Raw genomic sequence first — 23704 nt, forward strand, 5'->3', positions numbered from 1 at the left:
GTCCCGTGTGGGAAACCAGAGCTCTTCCTTGGCTGCACTTGCCTCAGCTCCAGGGAAGGGGACCCCGCGCACAAGTTCAGCCCCTAGAACTGCATTAGCATTGAGGCCCTGGCCCTCTTCCTCCGTGTCTGCTTGTGCAATGAGCCGAGGGCCCATGAGGGCAATACTTTCAGACTTGTCGTCAGCACGAGTCCTTGTACAAGCGGAAGGCGGCAGCACAGTGTCCTTGGGTTGTGCTCACGGGCTGCCTCGGAGAAGCCAGGGGCCAGGCCCCGAGGGAGCAGCTGGGCCGTCCACGGCGGACGCGTCCCCTCGAGCCCACCTGCCACCCGCTGCTCGGTTCAGAGGGAAGAAAGGCAGGGGATAGAAAAGAAGGTTAGGTACGGGGGAGCCCACGTCCCAGAACCAGGTGCTGGGGTTGGAAAGGATTGTCCCCAGAGGTCTTTCTAGCCGCTCAGAGCTTCTGGGCCAGTGTCCGAGCTGAGAAGCATAAGGGTTCCCCAAAGCTGTTCGATGAAAGGTAGAAAGTGTAGCTTTTTCCTCTCTCGTTTTCTCCCCGTGTCGCCCACCCCGTTGCCCCCGCCCTCCCTGTCCTGCCACTGCCCGTTTCTAATCTTCGGTTTTGTCCCTCGTTTTTATAGATTATGATTTTGGAGATGTGTTTCCAGCAGTGCCGTCTGTACCCAGCACAGACTGGGAAGGTGGGACAGAGTCCGCTGTCACCCTCTTTTCCCGTTTCGCTACGTTTCCATGCCAAGCTTGCTGCATGATTCGAAATCAGCTCATTATTTGTAATAATGTCAGTGATCATAATAAAGCCAAGTTTGGTCTTCTAATAGATGGAATTCTGCAGGAGGAGAACTTGACCTAGGCAAATCCCATCTCCTAGCGCAGGACTCCCGCCTTTACGCGGTGGCCGCGTGGGGTCGCCAAGCGATGTCCCGTCCCGATTCCCTTGCCGGTCGAAGCACCGGATGTGCGCAGGGAACTGCCACCTCGCGCGGGTGCCAGTGGCCTGACCCAGCGAGCGGGGACTTGTTCTGGAGAGCGTGGGTTGAACCTGTGGACCGTAAGCTCCTTCAGGTCAGATGTGCTCCTGGGTCAGAAGCATCGAGCAGGAAAGGCAGAGGACTCGATTCCTCCAGTCCGCTCTTGACGGCCTCCTCTCTGGCGTGGTTGAAAGAGACCGAGGACCGAATGAGCGAAATTGTCCAGGCACTGCTGAAACTTCCCACAGGGAGATTCTCTCTGAAGTTTTAAGGCAGATTAAGAGAGAATCTGCCCGCCCTCCCACCTGTCCGCTAAGCGACAACGACACTTGGGCGTCCTCCTGCCCGTGACTCCGCTTTCTGGGCTTCCGAAAGTCCATAGAGCTCCACCCCACGTTCTCACGATTACTCAAGGCACGTTTCTGAGAGGGTTAATGCTTCCTCTAGACCTGAGGCCGTAGCTACCCCCCCTCCCTCCTTGTTAAAGAACCACTCACCCTGTGGGCCCCTTCCGCCAGGGGCTGGCCCGGGTGGGGGTGTTGACTACTCATCCTGGGCAGGAGGCAGAGATGAGCGTCTCTCTCCGCTGCTCCAGAGCCGGCCCCTTTGCTATTAGGGCCGTGATCTCTGAGTAACGCATGACAGATGATCTTTTCCCAAGTAATGTGAGCATGAAATAACTTAGTTTGAGGGAAATAAGATATGGCGTGAGGGAAAATTAATTAGGTCATCTGGCTGTGAGTGTAGCACTGAAGAGTGCCATGGGGTAGTTAGTTAAGATCAGCCCGAAATCCAGAATTCCATCGTAACATCATTTACCCTCTCAACCTCTCTTCTTGCAGTGCACATGCTGGGCATTGGTTTTTTTTTTTTTCTCCCTGCCTCTGATTCTAACCACTAACCCCCTCCCGACCCAGCTCCTCTCTGCCTGTTGCAGTCACTTGACAAACAGGGCCTGACCTTCCTCCGCAGCCCTTGAGAGCTCCCTGTGGCCTGAGAGCTAACAGCCCCGGTGGCACTGCTTGCTCGGGCGGGGCCGGGCTGGGCTCCGGGGGCCGGGTGACCTTAATCCACCCCCCCCCCCGACCCACCCCCCCGCCCCGTGACCTCCTGAGTTCCCGAGGCTCCTCTGGCAGCTCACCTGGGAAGCTTTGCCTTCTTCCACCTGGAGGGGAGCAGGATTCGGGGGCGGCTCCAAACTCTGGGCCCTGGAGTGGGGGTTGGGGCGGCCTTCCATGGTCCTCAGCTCACTTCCAGAACCGGTGGGCCCCCCCAGCGTCCAGCCTTGACACCCAGCACGTCCCGTGGCCTGCTCACTCACCCCTCGGCTGCTCCCACAGACAGCCGCAGGTCTCTGGGGGCTGGAGCAAGAACGTCTGGCCTTGCGGGATCCTTCTTTGAGACCAAAGGGCGAGGTTTGCTGCACCTGAGAACGAAGGCTCTGGGGTCCCGGGACATGAGCAGCAAATCTCGTGTGTTGCTAGTGTTTTTCTGGCAGGGCTGGCGATTGCTTTCGGCCCCGCTTTTGTCCTCCCATGAAGAGACGCTGTACTTTTTAAAAAACTGGCTGATGTGCTGTATCAGCAGACAGCTGCCCAGCGGTTTCCAAGACCCACTAGGCAGCCGACAGCAGGTCGGGCCCTTCCAGATGAGGCTGAGGACGGGAAGCGTGTTTACTGCGTCTCCTCTGGGCAGATAATGGCCAACGAGACGTGTGTAAGCTGGCAAATGGGGCGTGAGCGTCCCCTGTCCCGTGCCATTAGCTGTCATCCAGCCTCTTCCGCCAGTAGGGCCTCAGTCCTCTGCTGGGGCAGCTCCCATCTGCCACCAGATAAGTGCCCCGTGTGCTTTAGGCACGCCCGTTCCAGTACCTGGGGTGGATGGTTGGGGGCAGGGGGAGCCGATAAACCAGCCCCTCTCTGGAGAGTCAGCCTCCCTCCTCTCCCCGCCTTCTCCCCAGGGTGGAGCCAAGGGTCGGGGTGACCGACCCAGAAAGGACCAGTAGGCAAGCTGAGTGAAACTGAGTTCCCAGCTCTCACCTTCAAGGGGCGCCTGGTCCTGCCCCCCCTTCCCCCCACCCCCACCCCCAGGAGTGAGCGGATAGGATGTCAGGGAGAGAAGCGGCCACCGAAGAGCCCATGAGGCAGCTGTTGGGGGGCAGCCACTCGGCACACCTTTCTTCTCCCCTTGGCATCTCCTCGTTGCCCTGATCTGGCCTCTCGTCCTGCCTCCTGTGCTCTGGGTCCGTCTTCTGCCCTTCCCCCACGCTCCTCACTCTCTGGGCTCCCTGTCCTGCCCTCAGCCCCTGCCCCCACTCTGCACCCCTCATTTTCTCTGATTCCCCTTCTCTCCCTCTATTCTTTCTGCCATTGTTGCGTTTTATCTGCCTCCGGTGGGGGGGCACCCTTCAGAGGACTTTGGGTATCTCAGCCCTGCCGGTGGCCTTTGGTGCTGAAGGAGGGGCACTGGGGAGCCCCTCTGGCACTCTCCGTCGGAAGGCTCTGAGGTTAACCTGAGAGGTCTGTGGCTCATTTCCTCTTGAGGCATCGAGGTCACTGTCCTAAGGGGCTTCAGCCTGGAGGCCGTTTAACCTCGGGGCTCTTAACTCGCACTCGGCCAGATTGCTACGAGCTCTTGAGGGTTCCCAGTGCAGGTGGTGGTGGTGTCCCTCCAAGTCGCTCTTCAAGCCCAGGTCCCTGGTCCTGTTGCTCTGGGGCTTCAAATCTTAAAGCAGGGCCACCCCGGTCGGATTTCCCTGGGAGGAACTCACCCGCCTCCCTCATGGGATAAGGCATGCCTTGGGGGCCCGGGGGCCCCAGATGCTGTCTGACGGGCTGTCTCCTGTTTCCCGTTCTCCCAGATGGAGACCTCACAGACACTGTCAGCGGGCCCCGGTCTACCGCCTCGGACCCGACCAGCAGCAAGGCCTCCACCAAGAGTCCCACCCAGCGCCACAACCCTTTCAGTGAGGACCAGGCAGAGACCGTGTCCTCCTCCGACACCACCCCTGTGCACACGACGTCCCAGGAGAAGGGGGAATCCCGCACTCTTGACCTGCCAGACGCCTGCACGGAGCTGGAGGTCATCAGGTCGGTGGGGAGGGGCCCCGAGAGCAGTTGGATAAGCATGTCCTGACGTCCATCCTGTGCACTCCTGGTGTCACGTTGTCCGTGCAGACTGGAACCACACTCACCCCCTGGCGGGGCACATGGGCATCTGCCTGGAGACCGAGTGGTTCTCCCGCAGTTCTGTGAGCAGGAAGAAACAGAGGGCCCGAGCCCGGAAGACAGTGTGGCACAGGCCATGACCGTGGCTGGCACCTGGGGCCATGCCTGGGTGGGGGCATTTGTCAGGTTCATCCAGGGCCACAAAGTCCCTTCAGACTGGAATTCTTCCCCAGGGGGGTCCTTGGGTGTCGCTGTACAGTTTCTGAGGTCTGTACCGATTGTAGTTCAGCATGGCTCCTTGAAAGAAAAGGGTCTCCATCCATCGCCAGGGGCCTACCTAGAAGGGGGGAAGTGCAGACGGATTGGGCTCCCGACTGCCCCTGGGCTCCCACCCTGAGGCTCTCAGCCCCGGGTGAGAAGTTGTGCGTGTCCTACCCCCGGGCCTTGCCGGCCTTGCTCCCCAGTGAATGGAGTCAGGGGTCCCCCTCTGCAGGGTGGTTCGAGTCCCGAGTGGCTTCATGGGTTCAGGCCTGGGGTCGCCTTGCCACGCCCGTCCCAGCCAATTTGCAACCAAGGGGTTTGAGCCCAAAAGACTTTAAGTCCACTTTTGGTTGAATTATCCACAGTGACACCTAATGGGAAGTGAGGTCCGCCCAGGGTCCACCGGCCACATCCTAAGGGGAGGGCTGAAGGGAGGCGCCATCGCTCCGACCGACCGTGGCCTGTTTTGTCCCCCCAGAACACAGCTAGCTCATTTGTGTCATCGGCTAGAATTCGTGGGACCTGCTCAGGGGTTCCTCTGGTCCCTGTCTCTGCCAACAGCAGGGGGTCCCTCAGGGCCTGAGCTGCTCTGTGCTCCTGGCCCAGGGCCTCCCAGCCAGCACTGCCCAGGACCACGGAAGCTTGGCTGTGCCCTCAGAGGTCACACGCCCAGAATCACCTCTTTTGACCCAGCCCACCAAATTCCCCAGCTCAGTGGCGCCCAGATGGTAAATCTCTCCCCATCGCTACTGTCCCAGGGTCACCAAGAAGAAGAAAACCGGCAAGAAGAAGAAGACCAGATCGGATGAGGAAGCTAGTCCGCTTCACCCCTCCTCCAGCCAGGACAGCTGTGCCAGGCGGGGCGATGGTGACAGCCTCGTCAGCAGCCCAGGCCTTGGGCGGGCCTCACCGGACGCTACCTTCACTTCCCCCCAGGAGGAGGGAGAGGGGCCCAGCGGCACAGCCGAGGGCGGCGAGCTCCCGGAGCCGGGCCAGATGGGTCTGCTCATCCCCGAAATGAAGGACACCTCCATGGAGCGCTTGGGGCAGCCCCTGAGTAAGGTCATTGACCAGCTCAACGGGCAGCTGGACCCCAGCGCCTGGCGCTCCCACGTCCAGTCCCCAGACCAGTCCTTTCGGACCGGCTCTCCCGGGGATGCCCCGGAGAAGCCGCCATTTTGCGACTTTAGTGAGGGGCTTCCAGCCCCAATGGACTTCTACCGCTTTACCGTCGAGAGTCCAAGCACTCTTACATCAAGTGGCAGCAACCATGACCCTGCAGGGCCTGGCCAACCGCTGCATGTTCCTGGTGGCCCTGCGACTGCTGGCCAAGAAGAGGGAGGAGGAAGAAGAGAGGGACAGGCGCCTGGGCCCCTAGAGGACACCGCGGGGGAGGCCCGGGAGCCAGAGACCCCGGGACTGGAGACGCAGTTGCCCCCTGCGGGTGACGGACCTGTGCCCGAAGCAGAGCCCGGGACCCACGAGGCTCTCTGCCAGCTCAAGCGAGACCAGCCCAGCCCGTGTCCGAGCAGCGCTGAGGACTCGGGGGTGGATGAGGGGCAGGGGAGCCCTTCTGAGATGACCCACTCGGCAGAGTTCAGGTGAGCAAGGCTCTCGGTGCGGCTGCCGTGAGACGCCCCCGGCCTGCAAAGCAGGGGACAGTGGGCGTCGTCCTCCCAATGAACCAAGCAGAACCCCCGGAGGAACTAGCCTGGGCTGGGGGCTGGGACGGGGCGCACGTCTCCCCTCCCTCGCTCTGGCTCTTGGTCAGGAGCAGAGCCGCGACAACGGTGCCGCCGCGTGCCTGTGTCCCCTCCCACCCCCCTCCTGGCCTTCACCCTCCCCACGCTTGTCCCTCTCGCAGGGTAGACAACAATCACTTACTCCTGCTGATGATCCACGTGTTTCGAGAAAACGAAGAGCAGCTCTTCAAAGTAAGTCCCAGGAGCTCAGGGGCCAGGGGCAAAAGCGCGCTGGCCCGGGCCGGGGGCGGGAGCCGGGTGCCTGACCGCCCCCTGTCTCGGCCCCTCAGATGATCCGGATGAGCACCGGGCACATGGAGGGCACCCTGCAGCTGCTGTACGTGCTGCTCACAGACTGCTATGTCTACCTGCTCCGGAAAGGTGCCCGCCGCCCCGGGCTAGGCCAGGGCAGCTGCTGAGAGCGGGTCGAGGACGACACTGACCACCCTCCCTCCTTCTGTGCCCCCCGCCCCTGGCTCTCGGCTGCCTGGCGTGTGGTGGCGAAAACACTCCACTCCGCCCCAAGACGAGCCCGGGGGCCTGCCCGCCGCGAGCACCCCGTGTCACTGTCCTACTCTGTCATCTCAGGTCGCAGGACAAGGACGGGTCCTCGCTGAGAGAGGGGCCAGTCTTAGAAAAGGGGGTAGGGGGAGGGAAAAAGAGGCCACTGAGAGTTACAGGCATTGGGGTCTCCTCTCTCAGGGGCCGCGGAGAAGCCATACCTGGTGGAAGAGGCCGTTTCTTACAATGAACTTGACTATGTGTCGGTGAGTGCAGGATCTGCAGTTGGCACAGGCCAACTGCACAGGACGGGGCTCCTCTGGCCACCCACCTCGGGAGCTCAGAGCGAGGCACGTCCCTGCCTCGACCCCTCCGCCCCCAGGGCTGGGCGTCAGCTCCTCTCCCGGGAGCTTCACCACATGATGCTGGGGATAAGGACCGAGTCTGAGGACGCCTCTTTGTCCACCGTATTTCCGACCATCCCTCCCCTCCCTGACTCACGCCCTGGGTCCCAGGCCTCCGGGGCTTTACCTTGTGGCGATGCCAGGGTCTGCCTCCTCCCTCCCCAGCCGGCCCTCTGTCTGGCCGTGGCTGCCTCTTCCGCCAGGCAGCAGCCAAGCCCCTTGTGCATGTGAAGGTATCGTTTCTGGCAGGTGGGCCTCGACCAGCAGACGGTGAAGCTGGTGTGCACCAACCGCAGGAAGCAGTTTCTGCTGGACACGGCTGACGTGGCCCTGGCTGAGTGAGTGACGCACCCCCCGCCCCCGGCCAATCCCCCACCTCCCCGTTCCTGTAGGACTGGAGATCCTGGCCTGGTCTCCCCACCCTTGGGGCAGGAGGGGGAGAAGTGGGACACAAACCAGTACGGAGCAGATGTGTTCCCTCAGGCACCTGCAGGGAAAGGTACACACACACACTGACTGGCCCCGTCGTCAGTTCAGGTGACCTCAGACCCTGCGTGGCCTGTGGAGAGGAAGGGGGCTGGTGTGAGTCACCCGCCAGGAAGGACACCCGAGCCCCACTGCTGGCCCTTGTGCTTTCATACAGAAAGTACACATGATAAGATCGGATAGTGACGGGCACCCGGGTCCCACCCGTTCTGCGGCATCCCCTCATGGGGTCCTGCCTCACCGTCAGACCCCAGGCACCTTGGCCGCGGGGAACGGTTAGGCCTCTTCCAGGTCACAGCTGATGGCAACCGACCGGTGCATCATCGCCCCACCTGCTGCCCTGAGCTCTACTTCCCGCCGGGTCCCTCCCCAAAGTTCCTGGGACCCCTCCAGGCCAGGATCCCGTCCAGTTGAAGGGTGGGGGTCCCCCAGGCCTCTGACAGCAAACCCCACTCCCTTGTATAGGTTCTTCTTGGCTTCTTTGAAGTCCGCCATGATCAAAGGCTGCCGGGAGCCACCTTACCCCAGCATCCTGACTGATGCCACCATGGAGAAGCTGGCACTGGCCAAATTCGTGGCCCAGGAATCTAAGTGTGAGGTAGAGCCAGGAGTGCAGGGGAGGTATTGTGGTGTTAGGGGCCAGGCGACGCAAAAGGACGTCTTTAGGACCTCTCCATCACCCACCTGGGAGGGGCTCTCCTACCCTCGGGTCCTGTCCCCCACCCCACTTGGGGCACGGCCTTGCTTTCTCAGCGGGCATTCCTGGTGCTGGGCCGCTGGTGAGCCCGACCCAGACCTCACCGCTCCGTCTGCTGCCCCCTCCCCCCCCCCCCCCCCAGGCCACCGCTGTCACCGTGCGCTTCTACGGGCTTGTGCACTGGGAGGACCCCCTGGATGAGTCCCTGGGTCCAGTGCCCTGCCACTGCTCACCCCCTGAGGGCGCCATCACCAAAGAAGGCATGCTGCATTACAAGGCGGGCACCTCCTACTTGGGCAAAGAGCACTGGAAGACTTGCTTCGTGGTCCTCAGGTGGGGGCTCCCACAGCTCTGGCCCCGGGCTCGACCCGGGGCTTGTTGGGCCCTCAGCGGGGGTCTCCCTTGGGCCGGCCACCCGGGAGAGAAGCCCACGGGGGCCTCTTTCCACCCCCAAAAGGGTTTTGGAGCACACCCCCTCCGGGCTGCGAGAGCTTCTGTGTAAAGCGGCCGTCTCTGGGGCCCGAGGATCCTGGGGTGCATCAGGTGGGGGTCCGGGCAGGGCTGCTGCCAAGGTTTTCGCCATCCCCAGGTCTGCTGAGGGGACAGCACGCCCTCCCGAGCCTCTGCAGTTCTCTCTTCACCTTCCCTTCCACAGAGGGCAGGCCCCTTGGCCTCTGGGGCTTAAGGCCCCAGTTCAGGCCCCCCCGGGATCTGGGCCCCACCTGGCCTTCGGTTCTTGGGGCGGGCCTCACCCCTGCCATGTTGTGCCCCTGCAGCAACGGGATCCTCTACCAGTATCCTGACCGCACAGATGTCACCCCTCTGCTCTCTGTGAACATGGGGTGAGTGTCCTAGCGATGGGGGGCTGGGCAGGCGTGAGGCCTGGCGGTGCTGTCCACAGGTGGCGGCTCTGGCCGAGCCTGGGACCCGGGGCTCCTGTTCTCCCTGGCTCGAGCTGACACCCCACCCCCTTGTGTCAACCAGTTCGGCCTGCCCCCACTCAGCCCCACCCCATCCAGCAGCCCTGACTGCTGCCCTGGGGTCTGCTGAGCCCTGAGGCTATAGGACCCCAAGCAAGGGGAGGCTGGGCATCGTCCTGTCAGGGGAGCAAGAGGAACTCCTTGCCAGGAGGGTCTGTCCGGGCAGGGGAGGTGGTCCCTCCCCCGGGAAGCTCCTGACCTGATGGAAGATGGACGCACAGGCACTTGGAGAAAACCTGGGGCCCACAGAGGCAACGGGAGTGAATGTTGTGCCCTGATGCCAAGAGGGCCAGAGCTAAGAGCGGATTCTCACCCCTTGCCTGGCCAGGTTGAGATATCTAGAAGGATCTTGGCAATTCTGGCAGTTCCCCTTGCAGAAGTTGTCCCTCAGAAAGGGCCGGGCCCGCCTGGCAGCTTTAAGTCTCTCCTGAGAGCCAAAGGGGTCCATAGCACCTTCCGGTGGCCTCCAGCCCCCGGGACCGCGGGTGCAGGCGCACCCGTGTCCGACGCCACCCCTGCCTCCTTGCTCCCCTTTCACCCCTCCTCCTCTGGCCCAGGGGGGAGCAGTGCGGTGGCTGTCGGAGAGCCAACACCACGGATCGGCCCCACGCCTTCCAGGTCATCCTCGCCGACCGGCCCTGCCTGGAGCTGAGCGCGGACAGCGAGGCCGAGATGGCCGGCTGGATGCAGCAGCTCTGCCAGGCCGTGTCCAAAGGGGTGAGCGCCTCCGGCCTGCGCCGCTCGTCTGGCCTCCCGACCCCGTCCAGCCCCCTCCGGTGTCCCTTCCCCAGACCCACACGCACTCACAGAGAGGCCCATGAGGACGAAGACAGGGACCTCCAGGGGACAGCCCAGGAGCGGGTCCTAGGGCTCAGGGCCGCCTGTGGGCCGGACACTCCCACTGTCACCCCTGTCCCCACCTCCACTTCCGACTTGGGTGGAGCCCGCCTGACCTCTGGAGCAGGGGGAGCCCAAGGGCTGGCTGGGCCCCTGGAGGGGGCAGGTCTGGTGCCACCGACCCCCGGAGAGCTCCAGCTTGCCTCTCCCCTCTACCGATGCCCTTCAGGTCATCCCCCAGGGGGTGACCCCCAGCCCCTGCATCCCCTGCTGCCTGGTGATTACCGATGACCGCCTCTTCACCTGCCACGAGGACTGCCAGACCAGCTTCTTCCGCTCCCTGGGCACAGCCAGGCTGGCCGACATCAGTGCAGTCTCCACAGAACCCGGCAAGGAGTACTGTGTCCTGGTGAGCTGGGCCCGGGGGCAGTGGAGGCAGGCCCTGCGGAAGGAGGGCCACGTCTGCTCACCTGGGGACCCGCCCTCCCCAGGAGTTTTCCCAGGACAGCCAGCAGGCTCTGCCCCCCTGGGTCATCTACTTGAGCTGCACATCTGAACTGGACCGATTCCTGTCTGCGCTGAGCTCCGGGTGGAAAACCATCTACCAGGTACCGAGCCACCCGGGGCCCCGAGGAGTGGAGCCGCTGCCCCGGGGAGAGGAGTCCTTCCTGTGTGGCACAGAGGCAGGAGGCAGGGGCCCGGGGACGGCACTGTACCAGCAGCTCTGGGACAGCCCAGAACATTTAGGACCAAAAGGGCAAGATTCCGCCCTCCAGCGCATCTGAGGCCACAGCCAGAAGCAGAACCTGGGACACGCTGCCCCTTCTTGGTCCCGTGGTGCCGAGGGTCTCCAGGGCTCCCGTGGCGCCCCAGGATAGCGGGGTCCTGGGCCGAAGCCCTCACAGACCCCCTCTCTGCCCCCGCACAGGTGGACCTCCCCCACAAGGCCACCCAGGAAGCCTCCAGCAAGAAGTTCGAGGATGCCCTGAGCCTCATCCACAGCGCCTGGCAGCGGAGCGACAGCCTGTGCCGGGGCAGAGCCTCCCGGGACCCCTGGTGCTGAGGCGGAGCTGGCCGGCCCCCCACCCCCACCCCCCCCCCGCGGGCCAAGAAAGGAGAGCGGAGCAGCACACGCAGTGGCCCGCTGGGGCATCATGCCGCTTGGGGCCTGGCTTCCACCCCTGTTCCACAGCCCACTCCCACCCTGGGGGACAGAACCACCGACCGGGGCCTGAGACGGGGTCTCTCCCCTCCCAGGGATCCAGAATGGGTGCTCCGCACACCCCTGGGCATCCTGCCTGGCCAGTGGTGCCCCGAGAGTGCTGCTGGGGCAGAGGGTCTGAGCCCTATGGGCTCTGTGTACGCGGCACATCCGGATGTATCTGCGTCTCTTCAGGACAGCAGTGAGAATAGTATCAGCTTTGAGGGGAGCGGAAGGACCGAGAAGGCAGCAGTCCCCTCTTCCTCTCCCGAGTGAGAGGTCTGGGCGGAGACCCGGCCATCCTTGTTCATTTTTGAACGTTCAGCCGGCTCTGCAGGGAGGCCGGGCACTAAGGTCTCGGTGCATGTTTCCTCCTCGCTATCTCCGGCCCCCGGCACACTGCTGCCTGCCTCGCCAGGGCCCACAGCCGGGGGCAGGGGCAGGGGCAGGGGCCGGGCCGGCCCTCCCTGGCTGCCCAGCGGCCTCGCATGTCCACGGCCCCCTGCCCCTGCCTCTCCCCAAACCGCAGCGGCCGGAGGACCCGGGAGGACCCAGGAGGCAGGCTGTTTCCGTTTGCAGGGAGCAAAGGGGAGGGAGGAGGGCTCAGAGAGGAATGGAGCCCACCAGCCTGGCGTCCCCGTGGGTGTCTCCTGACCATCCCCTGCTTGGCTGGAGCCGGGCCCTTCCGGAGAGTTTTATCAAGGGCCCGCCGGGGGAAGGGGTCAGATGGTCTGGGTTTTGTTTGTTGTTTCTTTTCTTTTTTTTTTTTTTTTTAAATAAAATAGACACGTTATATTGCCAAGACTTGTCACTGGCCCTTTATGACCAGGATGGAGGAGGGGCATCTCCAGCCCCCCTCTGAAGCCCCTTGGCCATTCATTCTTCATTCATTCCATAATTCTCTGCCATCAGCTGCTCTGTGCTGACACTGAGAACCCGGTCGCCCGCTGCCTCCCCATGGAGCTCTCTGGAGCTCAGGCCCTGAGGGTTTCTCGGCCTGACCTTTGCTCTCTGTTGTATTTCCTGCAGTGGCCAGGGGAGCGGCAGCTACCCCTCCGGTCCCGGGACTTGTCCCTGCGGCCAGCCTTCCCAGCCTCCCCAGCTCTGGGGGCGAGTGCCGGCCATGTGGGATAAACCCGAGAGTGTCCAAGCTGTCCCCGGACCGCTGGGCGCAGGCCAGAGGGTGCCAAGCCTGCCAGGCCCAGGCGGGGGGTTGGGGGGAAGTGATCTGGGGCCCCGAAGCCCTCAGCGCTGCCTCTTCCAGGGCTTCGTACGGGGCGGGGGGGGGAGGAGTGGGAGCTGGGAAAGGTGGGCGTGGAGGCCTAGAGGTGGGCTTGCAGGCAGGGTGGCTCGGCCTCTGGTTCTGTTTGGAACTTGGCTGATGTGGGGTGGCCGTGGCGGGAGAGAACTGCCCAGGGGCAGAGGCCAAGGTGGAGGCCAGGCCGAGCAGCCTAGCACCTGACAGCCATTCCCAGGGGTGTGAAGTCCCTTCTCACAAAGGGCCACGTCTGGGCGCCTGGGTGGCTCAGTCAGTTAAGCAGCCGACTCTTGATTTCGGCTCAGGTCACCATCTCAAGGTACAGTAGTGAGCTAGGCGTGGAGCCTGCCTAAGATTCATTCTCTCTCTCTTTCTCTCTCTCTGAAAAAAAGCAAAAAAAAACAAAAAAAAAAAACCCAAAAACAAAGACAAAGGGCCATTTCTATACCAGGGCCTCTCCAGAAACCTATAGTCCAGAAGAGGTTCCCACCAGGAGGAGGGACAGGACTAGGGGGCAAGTCTTCATAGGGTGAATGACCAAAGCCACAGGCCACCCCTTGAGACACAACGGCCCCAGGGCCCTGGAGTCTTGGGAGGCAAAGGATGGGGAGGAAGGAGCCAGAGCGGGGTGGTGGGGGGGGGGGGGGGCGGTGCATCTTCTGGGTGGAGCCCTGTGCCAGGCATGTTCTCCACACACCTCTGAAGTAGGTGCTGATATCCCCATTTAAAAAAAAATTTTTTTTTTTCAACATTTATTTTATTTTTGGGACAGAGAGAGACAGAGCATGAACGGGGGAGGCATAGAGAGAGAGGGAGACACAGAATCGGAAACAGGCTCCAGGCTCCGAGCCATCAGCCCAGAGCCCGACGCGGGGCTCAAACTCACGGACCGTGAGATCGTGACCTGGCTGAAGCCGGACGCTTAACCGACTGCGCCACCCAGGCGCCCCTGATATCCCCATTTTAGAAACATACCGTCACTAAGAGAGAGAAAGTGACTTGCCCAGAGTCACACATGGTAGCAGAGCCCGGGATTCAAAAGCAGTTCCACGGGGCTCGAGAAGCCCTTCTCCACCTCTGCTCTCAGTGGGACCATAGACTGTGGGAGCCAGACTGGAAGACTGAGGCCGGGAACGGAGAAGCCACAAAGACGGTGGCAGGGTGGTTGTGGGCAGTCAGTGCGTTGCCTGGGCACGGTTTCAGGAGCCTCCCCGGGCAGTTGCTCTATGCCCAGGGCTCCGAGCTGCAGCAGGACTGGCTAAACCAGAGGCGGGGCAGGGGCACCAGGGAGGGCAGGAGGGTAAGAAAAGCAGGAGGAGGAGTCTCAGCTGATTGACACCTTCTCCCCGCCCCCAATCTCCCTCCTGCCCCAGGTGACCTTTTCCCCAGATCCCAGGGTCCAGGCCCACCCCTGCGGGGAGGTGTGGAGAACAGAGACAGCTGGGATTGGTCAGAGCCAGCAGGGGCGTGTCCCGGGCTCCAACAGCCCCCGCGGCCGAGCAGAGCAGGTGGACTCCCAGGATAGACCAGGGGCCACCCGGCCTGTCTGACCTGGACGTCTGCCCTCCAGACATGGCCCCAGGCCCCCTGGATCCCCAGCCGGGCGGCCCTGCGGGGGTGCAGACAGCGTAAGCTCCGCCACCCCAGGGCCTGTGCCCATGTCCCTGCCCGGGGCGCAACGGGCCTCGGGAGCAGAGGCCACGGAGACGGTTGCCCCCGCTGTGGACCTGGTGCTGGGCGCCTCGGCCTGTTGCCTGGCCTGTGTCTTCACTAACCCCCTAGAGGTGGTGAAGACGCGGCTGCAGCTGCAGGGGGAGCTGCGGGCCCGGGGCACCTACCCGCGGCCCTACAGGGGCTTTCTTGCCTCGGTGGCCGCGGTGATCCGTGCGGATGGGCTGTGTGGCCTGCAGAAGGGGCTGGCCGCCGGCCTCCTTTACCAGGGCCTCATGAATGGCGTCCGCTTCTACTGCTACAGCCTGGCGTGCCAGGCTGGCCTCACCCAACAGCCTGGTGGCACCGTGGTCGCAGGCGCCGTGGCTGGGGCGCTGGGAGCCTTCGTGGGGAGCCCTGCTTACTTGGTGAGTGCCTTTTCTCCATCCTCCATCGCCCCGTGACCCAGCTCGCCCCGGGGACTCTGGAGCCCCCCAGGCTGGCCCTGCGGGACCGACCTGGACGGCCGGGTGGGGCCTGCTGGGCGGGGAACATCCCTGCCCGGGATTGGAATCTGCCCCTTGGCTCAAAGCCCCAGAGGCTGGTCCTGATCCTCATCCTCCTGGGGTCCCTGCCCCACCAGGCCTGAGCCAGAGGGGGGGGGGGGGGGGCAGAGGGTGGCAGGACGTGTGCTGGCTCCACCCCGGTGTGGCCACCCATCTTCCCGTGCAGCCTGTGCGAGTGAAAAATAAGCGAGGCCCCCACGTCCCCGGCTGGATGTTGTACCGTCGTCATCCCGCTTAGTCCTCAGAACGGCTTGTCAGGCGTGAGCGGACGGGCCTGGAGGGGGTTAAGTAACTCGCTCCGGTCACCCCGGGATGCAGACCCAGGCTGACTTCAGAGCCTCGCCCCCGACCCTATCCCACACGCCCCCTCAGCTGTGGGGGTGGGCTCGTGGCGCTCTGGATGTCGGGGCGCGCTCGTCCAGGCCCTCTCTCACATCTGCTGTCACAGGTCAAAACACAGCTGCAGGCCCAGACGGTGGCCGCGATGGCTGTGGGGCACCAGCACCATCACCAGGTAGGAACCGTCACTCCCCAGAGCTCCCTGGGCCGGATGGGCTCCTGGGCCGGCAGGGGCTGCCCATGACGCGGCGTCTTCTCCCCGCAGAGTGTTCTGGGGGCCTTGGAGACCATCTGGCGGCAGCAAGGCCTGGCAGGACTATGGCGGGGCGTGGGTGGGGCCGTGCCCAGGGTCATGGTCGGCTCTGCGGCCCAGCTGGCCACCTTTGCCTCTGCCAAGGCCTGGGTGCAGAAGCAACAGGTGAGGAGCCGGGGACACCTGTGCCCACCCACAGACACCCCAAAGTAAGGGCCGTCCGCCTCCTTTCTCCCCCTCTGGGCCCTCATCACTCCCTAACATCTCCAGCTGGACCCCCACCTAGGGAAGCCAATGGGGAGGTGACAGACAGGGCCCCTGAAGACAGCTGAGGACCCTGGCTCTGCCCTTAGGGTCGTGTCCCCGGCCCTTGTGCCCAGCAGGAGTGGGGGCCAGCAGTGAGCCCTGTAGCTGTGACGGAGCTGGGGTGGGGGGTGGCTGGAGGCGCCCGGTCTGTTCCCCTCCCCCTAGGTCTCCCAGCCCCCACACGCTGGGAGGGGTGGGTGGGTACCCTGCGGGGGGTGGGGGGAGGGCACCTGCAGGCGTCAGAACCTGTACCACCCCACAGTGGCTCCCGGAGGACAGCTGGCTGGTGGCTTTGGCTGGAGGCATGATCAGTAGCGTCGCCGTGGCCGCAGTCATGACCCCCTTCGACGTGGTCAGCACGCGGCTATACAATCAGCCCGTGGACGGAACTGGCAAAGTGAGCAGGGGCTGGTGCGGGCGGTGGGGGGCCAGTGGGAAACTGGAGCGCACCCTCCAACACACACACACACACACACAGCCAGAGACACGCAGACACGTGACATGCATGCAGACGCATCGATTTGCCTTGTTTGCTGAGCACCTATGTCCCAGGCATCCATCCTCACAATCACCTCCATCTTCCTGATGAGGAAACTGACGCTCAGAGAGATCTGGTGACTTGTGTGTGCGGTCGCCCGGCTGATATGTGGAGGAGCCCGAATCAGAATCCAGGCCTGACCCCACGGCCTCACGCACACGGGCCCTCGCGTACACCGCTGCGGGCTGCGCTCAGCCCAGAGCTGCCCTCCACAGGCCGAGTGAGGGCTGAAATCCACCTGTGTGCCACTAGCCAAAGTTCGGCCCCCAGGCACGGGGCTGTGGCTGCCTGGACGAAGAGGCTTCTTAAATTTCACAGCCTACAGGGCCACCTTTCTAGAATTTGCCCAGCTTGGGGAGAGTCTCTCTACTGATGTGCCACAGTAGCCCCTACACACAGACACCCCTGGTGGTGCCAGCCAGGGCGCCACGTTCCCTGTAGTGACATCTGCCCCGTGTCTGTCCCCAGGGCCAGCTGTATGGTGGCCTCGCCGACTGCCTGGTGAAGATCTGGCGGCAGGAGGGCCCCCTGGCACTCTACAAGGGTCTGGGCCCGGCCTACCTGCGCCTGGGCCCCCACACGATCCTCAGCATGCTCTTCTGGGATGAGCTCCGGAAACTGGCTGGGCGGGGCCTGCACCAGGGCAGCTAGGGGGCACCCCTCACCCCCATTTCCCGACACAGCCTGGCACTCGGCAGGAAGCAACGGCCCGCTCCAGCTGGGAATGGCCGGCTCAGAGCAGACCACTGGCCTAGACCCTGCCACAGGTCGGAGGAGAGTGTGGACAGCGCTGGTCCCCCCCAGACCCACGGCCCCCCTCAGGCCAGAGCATTTGTTCCGGATGGCCAGCCACTTTGTTCTCCAGCAAATTCTCTTCCCTCTCTGTACTGGGTTACCTTATCCCAGAGCCTTACTCATTATGATACTCGCTGCTCCGGGGCATGGCCATCACCTTGAGCTGGGTCGCTTACATGCATCAGCTTGCTTAGTCCTCAAACAGTGTGAGACGGTTAAACCCTCTTTTACCAAGAGGAAGCTGAGAACTCAGAAAAGGGAAGTGCTTTGACCAAAGCCACACAGCTCTGAAGTGGCAGAAAGAGGACTGGAAGTTAGCTCTGCCCGGCGCAGGCTGGTGTCCCTGGCAAGAGCCAGGACCATGAGGGCTGGAGGGCCCCCGACAGTCACTGTGAGGCACCACGAGGCCATAGTGGACCCTCCGACAAGATGGTTTAAACAACAGATATTGTCTCACAGCTTGGAGGCTGGAAGTCAGACATCCAGGCATCCGCGGGGTTGGTTTCTTCTGAGGCCTCTCTCTCTCTCTCTCTCTCTCTCCCCTCTCTCTCTCCCCCCTGGCATGTGGACGGCCATCTTCCCCCCGGGTCCTCACATGGTCTTCCTTCTGTGTCTGTGTCCTAATCTCTTCTTATAAGGCCCCCAGTCGTGTTGGATTAGCACCGACCCTAATGTCCTCATTTTAACTTAATTACCTCTCTAGAGACCCCATCTCCAATTACAGTCACATACAGGGGGTTAGAACTTCAATATATGAATGTGGGTGGGTGGGGGGGACATAATGCAGCCTATAACACCAACTAGAAGCTTTTACTGAGGGCTTCCTAGGTGCCCAGCACTGTGGGCGTCCAGACAAATCCTCATGACCGTTCTGAAAGGGGTCTCTGGACATGCCCATTCTTCAGATGAGGAGGCTCAGGCCCAGGGCGGGGAGGGGACTGGCTCAACGTGAGGAGCAGAGCTAGGTGTCCTCACCCTGGGCCCTTTCCCCAGGCTGCAGCCACACTCCTCCCAGTGAGTGTGTTCCTAAGGCCCACGCTGACCTTTGTGCTTCAGAGAATGACACCGAGTCCCTGGAAGGGATAGGACTGGCCCCAGCCCAAGCAGAGCCTAAACCACCTACCCTGCCATCCCCCATGTCTGCTGTTCCCCGGGGGTACCCCACCACACACTCCAAGCCAATAAAGTTTTCTATTTTGTTTACTTCCACGACTCCCTTCTGCTGAAGCCTCGGTCTCCCCCACCCGTGACACCACCCCCCACCCCTCGGCTCCCTCCTCGGTCTGGGGAAGGAGGATCCAGATTTGCCGCACCCACGGCTTCCAACCCAACTGAGGCCTGCCACCTAGTGGACACGGGGAGGATCGTCGAGGCAGGCTGCCCAGTGGCGGAAGGAGAGGGGGGGCCCAGAACTGTATCTCAACCTCAGGTTGTGGGGGGTACGGGCCACCTTCCAGAACTGGGGCTGAGGGGGCAGAGCCCAGATGCAAGGCTGCGGGGGGCAACAGATAAGGCCTGGGGCTTCAGGAAGGCCCTGTGGGCAAGGCCTAAGGTAGGGTGAGAAAAACGGGCACCCAACTTGAGCAGAGACAGAGGCCAGAGATCAGTGCTGGTTTCATGCCGCCCAAAGGCAGAGCCCCTGGACAGCAGTAGGCTCCCGAGGCCAGTAACCCTGGGGCCCTGAAGGTATCCCTGCCTCCCCTCCCCTCCCCTTCCCTCCCTTGAGCTTCTGATCCCTCCCTGCCCCTCCCCTCCCTCCACTGACACCTTTGCCCCGTGACTTTGGTCTCTCTGGAGCAGACCTGGCCAGAGGCGGGGGCTGATCCCGGCAGCGGCCATGTTCTCCCTGCCATCCCTGCCCTCCTGGCTCCCCGGCCTCCCCTCCCTCCAGTGGGGCTCCAGCCTCCTAGACTCTGTCCTGCAAGGTGAGCGCCACCTCCCTGTCCCGTGCAGCCCCGCCCCCTCCGGCAGCTCTGGGCAGCTGCAGGGTGGACCCCCCCCCCCCCGCCCCCACCCCCCACCACGTGGGTCTCCCACCACCTCTAACCCTCCAAACCGCCTGCCCTCCCTCCTGCCCCTCAGGCCTCATCGGGGCCAGCGGAGTCTCCGTCCTGAACAGCCTCCTGAAGGTCTACTTCTTTGTGAACTGTGCCAAGTGAGTGCCTGCCAACCCAGCCCACTCCTGGGCCCCCGAGCTGTCTCCGGCCTGTGAGGGCAGGGCCGGAAGGAAGGGAACCCTATCCCCAGTGAGCACGTCTGGGGGCACGGGGACCACTGCCCAGGCCGAGGCTGGTGGTTCTGGCCCTGCCCACGTCCATTCTGCCCCACAGCAACCCTGAGCGGCGGCTGGAAAAGCACCGGCTGCAGCCCCCATGGGCCTTGCTGGAGACCGTGCACTTGGCAGGGCTGGCCCTGATCCTGACCGTCGTGGGGGCCCGGGTGGCCGCCCTGGTGGTGCTTGAGTTCTCCCTCCGGGCTATCTCCACACTGCTCTCCCTGGGCAAGGTAAGGCTCCCTGAGGTGGGGGGGGGGGTGTCATTACCCGAACCCGGGCCCTGATTTTCACCCCAGACCCCCCTGTCTCCTCACCACCTCCCTTCTGTAAGACCGAGACCGGAGGGTGCAGATTGCCCCCTGGGGTTGTGATCGCCAGTACAGTCCCTGCTCCTAGCGAGGTCCTGGACACCGAGCTCCCCGTGTGCCAGGCCCCGTGCCGGATCCTCTGAGTGCGTCATCTCACGTATCCACACAGTCAGAGGCGGGTAGAGCTTCGCTGTGATCTCCATTTCACGGACGGGGAAACTAAGGCTCAGAGAGGGTAACTGGCTTGTCGCAGGTCAACAACCAGCAAGAAGCGGGGTCAGGCTCTGAACCCAGGTCTTCAAGGCTCTGAGCCACAAACCTTCAGCAAGCACATGGGGCCCAAGGAACAATCGTGACTGAAATTAAGCAGCAAGAAATGATCCCAGTAGGTAGGGCTTGACCTTGAAGGCAATATCCCTGCTTTTTTTTTTTTAAGTTTATTTATTTATTTTGAGAGAGACAGAGAGAGAGAGAGAAAGAATCCCAAGCAGGCTCCATGCTGTCAGCGCAGATCCCATTGCGGGCCTCGATCTCACGAACCATGAGATCATGACCTGAGCCGAAATCAAGAGTCAGACGCTTAACTGACAGAGCCACCCGCGCACCCCAGGGAATATTCCTTCTTTGGCAATGATCCCCAAGGTTCCTTCCGGCTCCAGATTCCTACAGAACGGAGCCTCTGCACCTTCACAGCCCCTTGGCCCCCCCCCCCCCCCGCTCCTGGTGAGAGGCAGCCTGAGCCCCCAGCATCGCGGCCCCCTTTCTCCCCCCCCTCCCCCGCCCAGGGCTCCCAGGGCACCGAGACGCTGCGGCTGCACCTGCTGTGCCAGTACGCGCTGGGCTGCGGGCTGACCTGCGGCCTGAGCTTCCTGCAGGAGGACGCCCCACACCGCACCCTGAACCTGCTGCTGGGCCTCTGGCTGGCCACGCTGCTCCGCACGGGCGCCAAGCGCCTCTGCCGCCACATCCACCAGCTCTACGAGCTGCACAGCAGCCAGCAGTACTGCGGGGTCTGCCTGGGCCTGCTGGCCGGCGCTCATGCCCTCCCCCGGCTGCTGGCCCGCGCCCTGGCCGTGGCCTTTGCCGTGGGTGACCTGGCAGCCGTGGCCCTTATCAACCGGGACTTCCTGACCACGTCAGACGCCGTGCGTTTCTGGACGCCACTCGTCATCTGCTACACGCTGCTGGTCATCTACATGCAGGGTAAGGGCCACAGGCGGGGTCCTGGGCGGCCGCTGATTCACTGGGCATTCACGTCCCACTGTCCGACCGGGGCACAGCATTGTGCTGGGCCCCGGGGGAGGCCGACAATAGTTAGGCCACACCCCTGCCATCCCGGGGCGCCCGGTCTAGTGACAGAAGCCATATGGGGCGGCTCACTAATGGGTGTGGCATGCGCTGGGAGCCCCAAGGAGATGGAGCTTGAACCGGGTTCTGAAGGATAGTAGGAGGGCTCGGGTGGGGAAGGGGGACAGGGAAGAGATCCTGGCAGAGGGAACCCCGCAGGCTGAAGCCCAGAGGTGAGAGAAGGTGGGGCCCTGTGGAACGACTGAAAAAGTGGAGTATGGCTGTCACCCCAAGGGAATGGGGAGGGGTTGAGACTGGCCAGGCTGATGGGGGGGCCTGATGGAGAGCCCTCATCAACCCAATGCAGGCGGTCTGATGAGAAGCCCCTGCACGGCTTTCAGCAGGGGAGAGCGACCTGGCCAGATGTGGGCTATGGGAAGAACCTCCTGGCTGCAGGGCAGAGACGGGGTCGAGGTGGCGGGACAGGGAAGGGCAGTCAGGCAGAAAGCAGCGGGTGCAAAGGCCCTGAGGTGGGAGTGAGTCTGGCGTGCTGGGGAGTAGTAAGGAACGGGAGCGAGCCAGAGACGAAATGAGGACACGGCTCAGATCAGGCAGGACGTCACGTTCCTGTGTTTAGAAGGTCACTAGCTGCCGAGCGGACATGGAGTAGACACTTGACCCACAAGGTCAAGAACAGAAGCCGGGAGCTGGGACTGGGTGGGGCAGCGGGAGTGGGGAGGTGGGTTCGGGTGGGGCTCTACTTAGCAGAAAGAGTCCCCGGGGCTTCCCGACCGATTAGAGGTGGCAGTGGAGGCAGGATGGCGCCTGCAGCTTGGAGCTGGCGTGCCCCCCCTCCCTCCCCTGACTGCAGGCAGAGCGCAGCAGCGGGCAGGCTCGGGGGCAGACAGCGAGGCCTGGTTAGGAAGAAGTGCCTGGTGCCAGCCAGGTGCTCAGAGAGTGGGGGTGAGGGAGGAGGGAGGCAGGGGGCTGCAAGGGGAGGGGAAGGCTCACACTGAGGAAGGTCGGGGGCAGCCGGGAGTCCAGGCCCCGTCCCAGGCCAGACCTCAGGTATGGCGGGCAGGTGGTGACAGGTGCCCTGCCCCCCCCAGAGGAGCAGCGGCAGAACCCCGGCCTGCAGAGCCAGGTCCAGACGGTGCTGGTGCGCATGGGCGGCCTCTTCGTGCTGCTGCTGACCGTGGGCAGCTGGCTGGACCTCCTGGGGGTCCTTATGTCCCTGCTGGGCGAGCTCTGGTGCCTGACGAGCGTCCGTACCCTGCTGGACCTTTGCCAGATACAGGTGGGCGCTTCACCGCGTGGGTCCCCCAGACACGGAAGCCCCGCTCCAGACAGCCCGAGGAGCCTCCACAGGCCCGAGTTCAAGAAGGGCTGGGGTGACACTCTCTCGGGGTGGGGGCAGAAGGAGCTGAAATCCCCTCTTTCACCTGGTGTTAAGCTTTGACCCCTGCGTGGGAAGCAGGGCCTGAAGCTCCCCCACCAGAGGATGGGGGAGCTGAGTTGTGTCCTTCTTCTTTTCCTCCCCACCTTCCCCCAGGAATTTCCATCCCAGAGGCCTTCAGTGTCAGCTCCAAGGCAGCCCCCGCCCCAGCCCTCAGCACCTGGCCAGCCCCAGGGGACGGCCCCCTCCTGACCTGCCTTAGCAAGGACTTGGGAGTCTGTCTCAGGCCCACCCAGGCTCATCTGGAGGTCTTGACCCCAGGACTGCCAGCCCTGCCCCCCACTTGGAGTTCAAGGTGGGCACTGGGGCTCTTGGGAGGGAGAAGAGGGCTCAGGGCTAGAGCTCTCAGAAGGGGGCACTTGGAGGCCACTGAGCGAACCCCTATTTTTCTCAGGACAGAGAACGGATGCAGCGCCCTCAAACCTGCCTTCCCGGTGGGGGGGTTGGGGGAACAGGGGAGAATTGCATTCTCAGAACGGCTTCTCCTTTACTGGCCTCCCTCGCCCTCTCCATGAACAACAATAAAGATGATTTTCTCAACCTGCGTTAGAATCATGAACACACAGAGAGGGAAAGAGGCTTTTCTGAGGCCACACAGCTCCTCTGGCTGGGGCGGGCCCCGGGGATACATGCCAGCTGGGTCCCCTGGTGTTGGGGAGTTCAGTACTGAGGTGGCTGAGGAAGCCATGGGGATGTGGTGGCCTGGACACGTGCTCTAGCACCCCCCTACAGTCGCGGGTGGATGGCGCCCACATTCCGTCCCATCCTAGGCTGAGAACCAGCTGAAGGGAGGCTCGGCTAAGACCGTGAGGATCCTTGCCATTTCAGCTTCGTTCAGCCTCGTATTCCCTGCAGGGCCCAGCCCGGGGAGCAACAGACTATCTGGGAAAAGGTTGGGTACCAGCTCCTCTGCTCACTTGCTGTGTGTCCTTGGGGGCTTCGCTGCCACTCTCTGAGCCCGTCAGAAGAAAAATTGCCACGTGTAGGGTGCTGACCATGTGCCAAGCACTATGCCGAGCACTTTTATGATCTCGTTTGGTTCTGACATCAGCCTCAAGAGGCAGGTACTGTTATCCCTTTTTACAGATTCAGAAACAGGCTCAGAGAGGTTATGTAACTTGCTCAAGGTCACTGAGCTAGTTGGTGGCTAAGTCAGGATTTGAATCCGGGTAGCCTGACTCCCAGAGCTCAAGTGCTTTGCATGCCTCCTGCTACCCCCCTCTTGTTGGAAGAACTGGGGCCACGGAAACCAACCGAGGTGCACATAAAATATGGCAGGTCCATTCCTGGAAGGTTCTGGAATATGGTTGCAGCCACCTTGTGAGCAGAGTAATCTGATGCTCCATCACAGCCATGTTACCCCGGCCCGAGCATCCAGCCCACAGGGCAGTTTCCACAGGGACAGAAG

The 23704-nt window shown here is 62.9% G+C and overlaps 3 protein-coding genes across 3 annotated transcripts in view; all 3 read left to right on the plus strand.

The window, feature by feature from the left end:
* Nucleotides 1-12061, plus strand: part of PLEKHM2 (pleckstrin homology and RUN domain containing M2) — a 35656-nt gene extending 23595 nt beyond the window's left edge. The window contains exons 7-20 of the mRNA XM_042995436.1: nt 642-701; nt 3850-4078; nt 5176-6018; nt 6282-6351; nt 6450-6540; nt 6862-6926; nt 7314-7402; nt 8016-8148; nt 8390-8580; nt 9024-9089; nt 9785-9944; nt 10294-10473; nt 10556-10672; nt 10993-12061. Of these exons, the coding sequence (XP_042851370.1) occupies nt 642-701; nt 3850-4078; nt 5176-6018; nt 6282-6351; nt 6450-6540; nt 6862-6926; nt 7314-7402; nt 8016-8148; nt 8390-8580; nt 9024-9089; nt 9785-9944; nt 10294-10473; nt 10556-10672; nt 10993-11127 (2429 nt within the window). The 3' untranslated portion in view covers nt 11128-12061. The remainder of the gene's footprint in view (nt 1-641; nt 702-3849; nt 4079-5175; nt 6019-6281; nt 6352-6449; nt 6541-6861; nt 6927-7313; nt 7403-8015; nt 8149-8389; nt 8581-9023; nt 9090-9784; nt 9945-10293; nt 10474-10555; nt 10673-10992) is intronic.
* Nucleotides 12062-14027: 1966 nt separating this feature from the next.
* SLC25A34 (solute carrier family 25 member 34) lies at nt 14028-17462 on the plus strand. The gene is made up of 5 exons (XM_042996379.1): nt 14028-14601; nt 15188-15253; nt 15344-15496; nt 15900-16034; nt 16644-17462. Exons 1-5 carry the CDS (start codon nt 14182-14184, stop codon nt 16824-16826), a joined length of 957 nt encoding a protein of 318 aa, XP_042852313.1. The 5' UTR covers nt 14028-14181; the 3' UTR covers nt 16827-17462.
* Nucleotides 17463-18777: 1315 nt separating this feature from the next.
* Nucleotides 18778-22832, plus strand: TMEM82 (transmembrane protein 82). Its single transcript, XM_042996603.1, has 6 exons — nt 18778-18895; nt 19053-19125; nt 19301-19475; nt 20339-20756; nt 21950-22137; nt 22393-22832. The coding sequence occupies exons 1-6, from the start codon at nt 18808-18810 to the stop codon at nt 22486-22488; spliced, it is 1038 nt and encodes a 345-aa protein (XP_042852537.1). The 5' UTR covers nt 18778-18807; the 3' UTR covers nt 22489-22832.
* Nucleotides 22833-23704: the final 872 nt, after the last annotated feature.

The sequence above is a fragment of the Panthera tigris genome, chromosome C1 (assembly GCF_018350195.1).
Source record: "Panthera tigris isolate Pti1 chromosome C1, P.tigris_Pti1_mat1.1, whole genome shotgun sequence".
Lineage (NCBI taxonomy): Eukaryota > Metazoa > Chordata > Mammalia > Carnivora > Felidae > Panthera > Panthera tigris.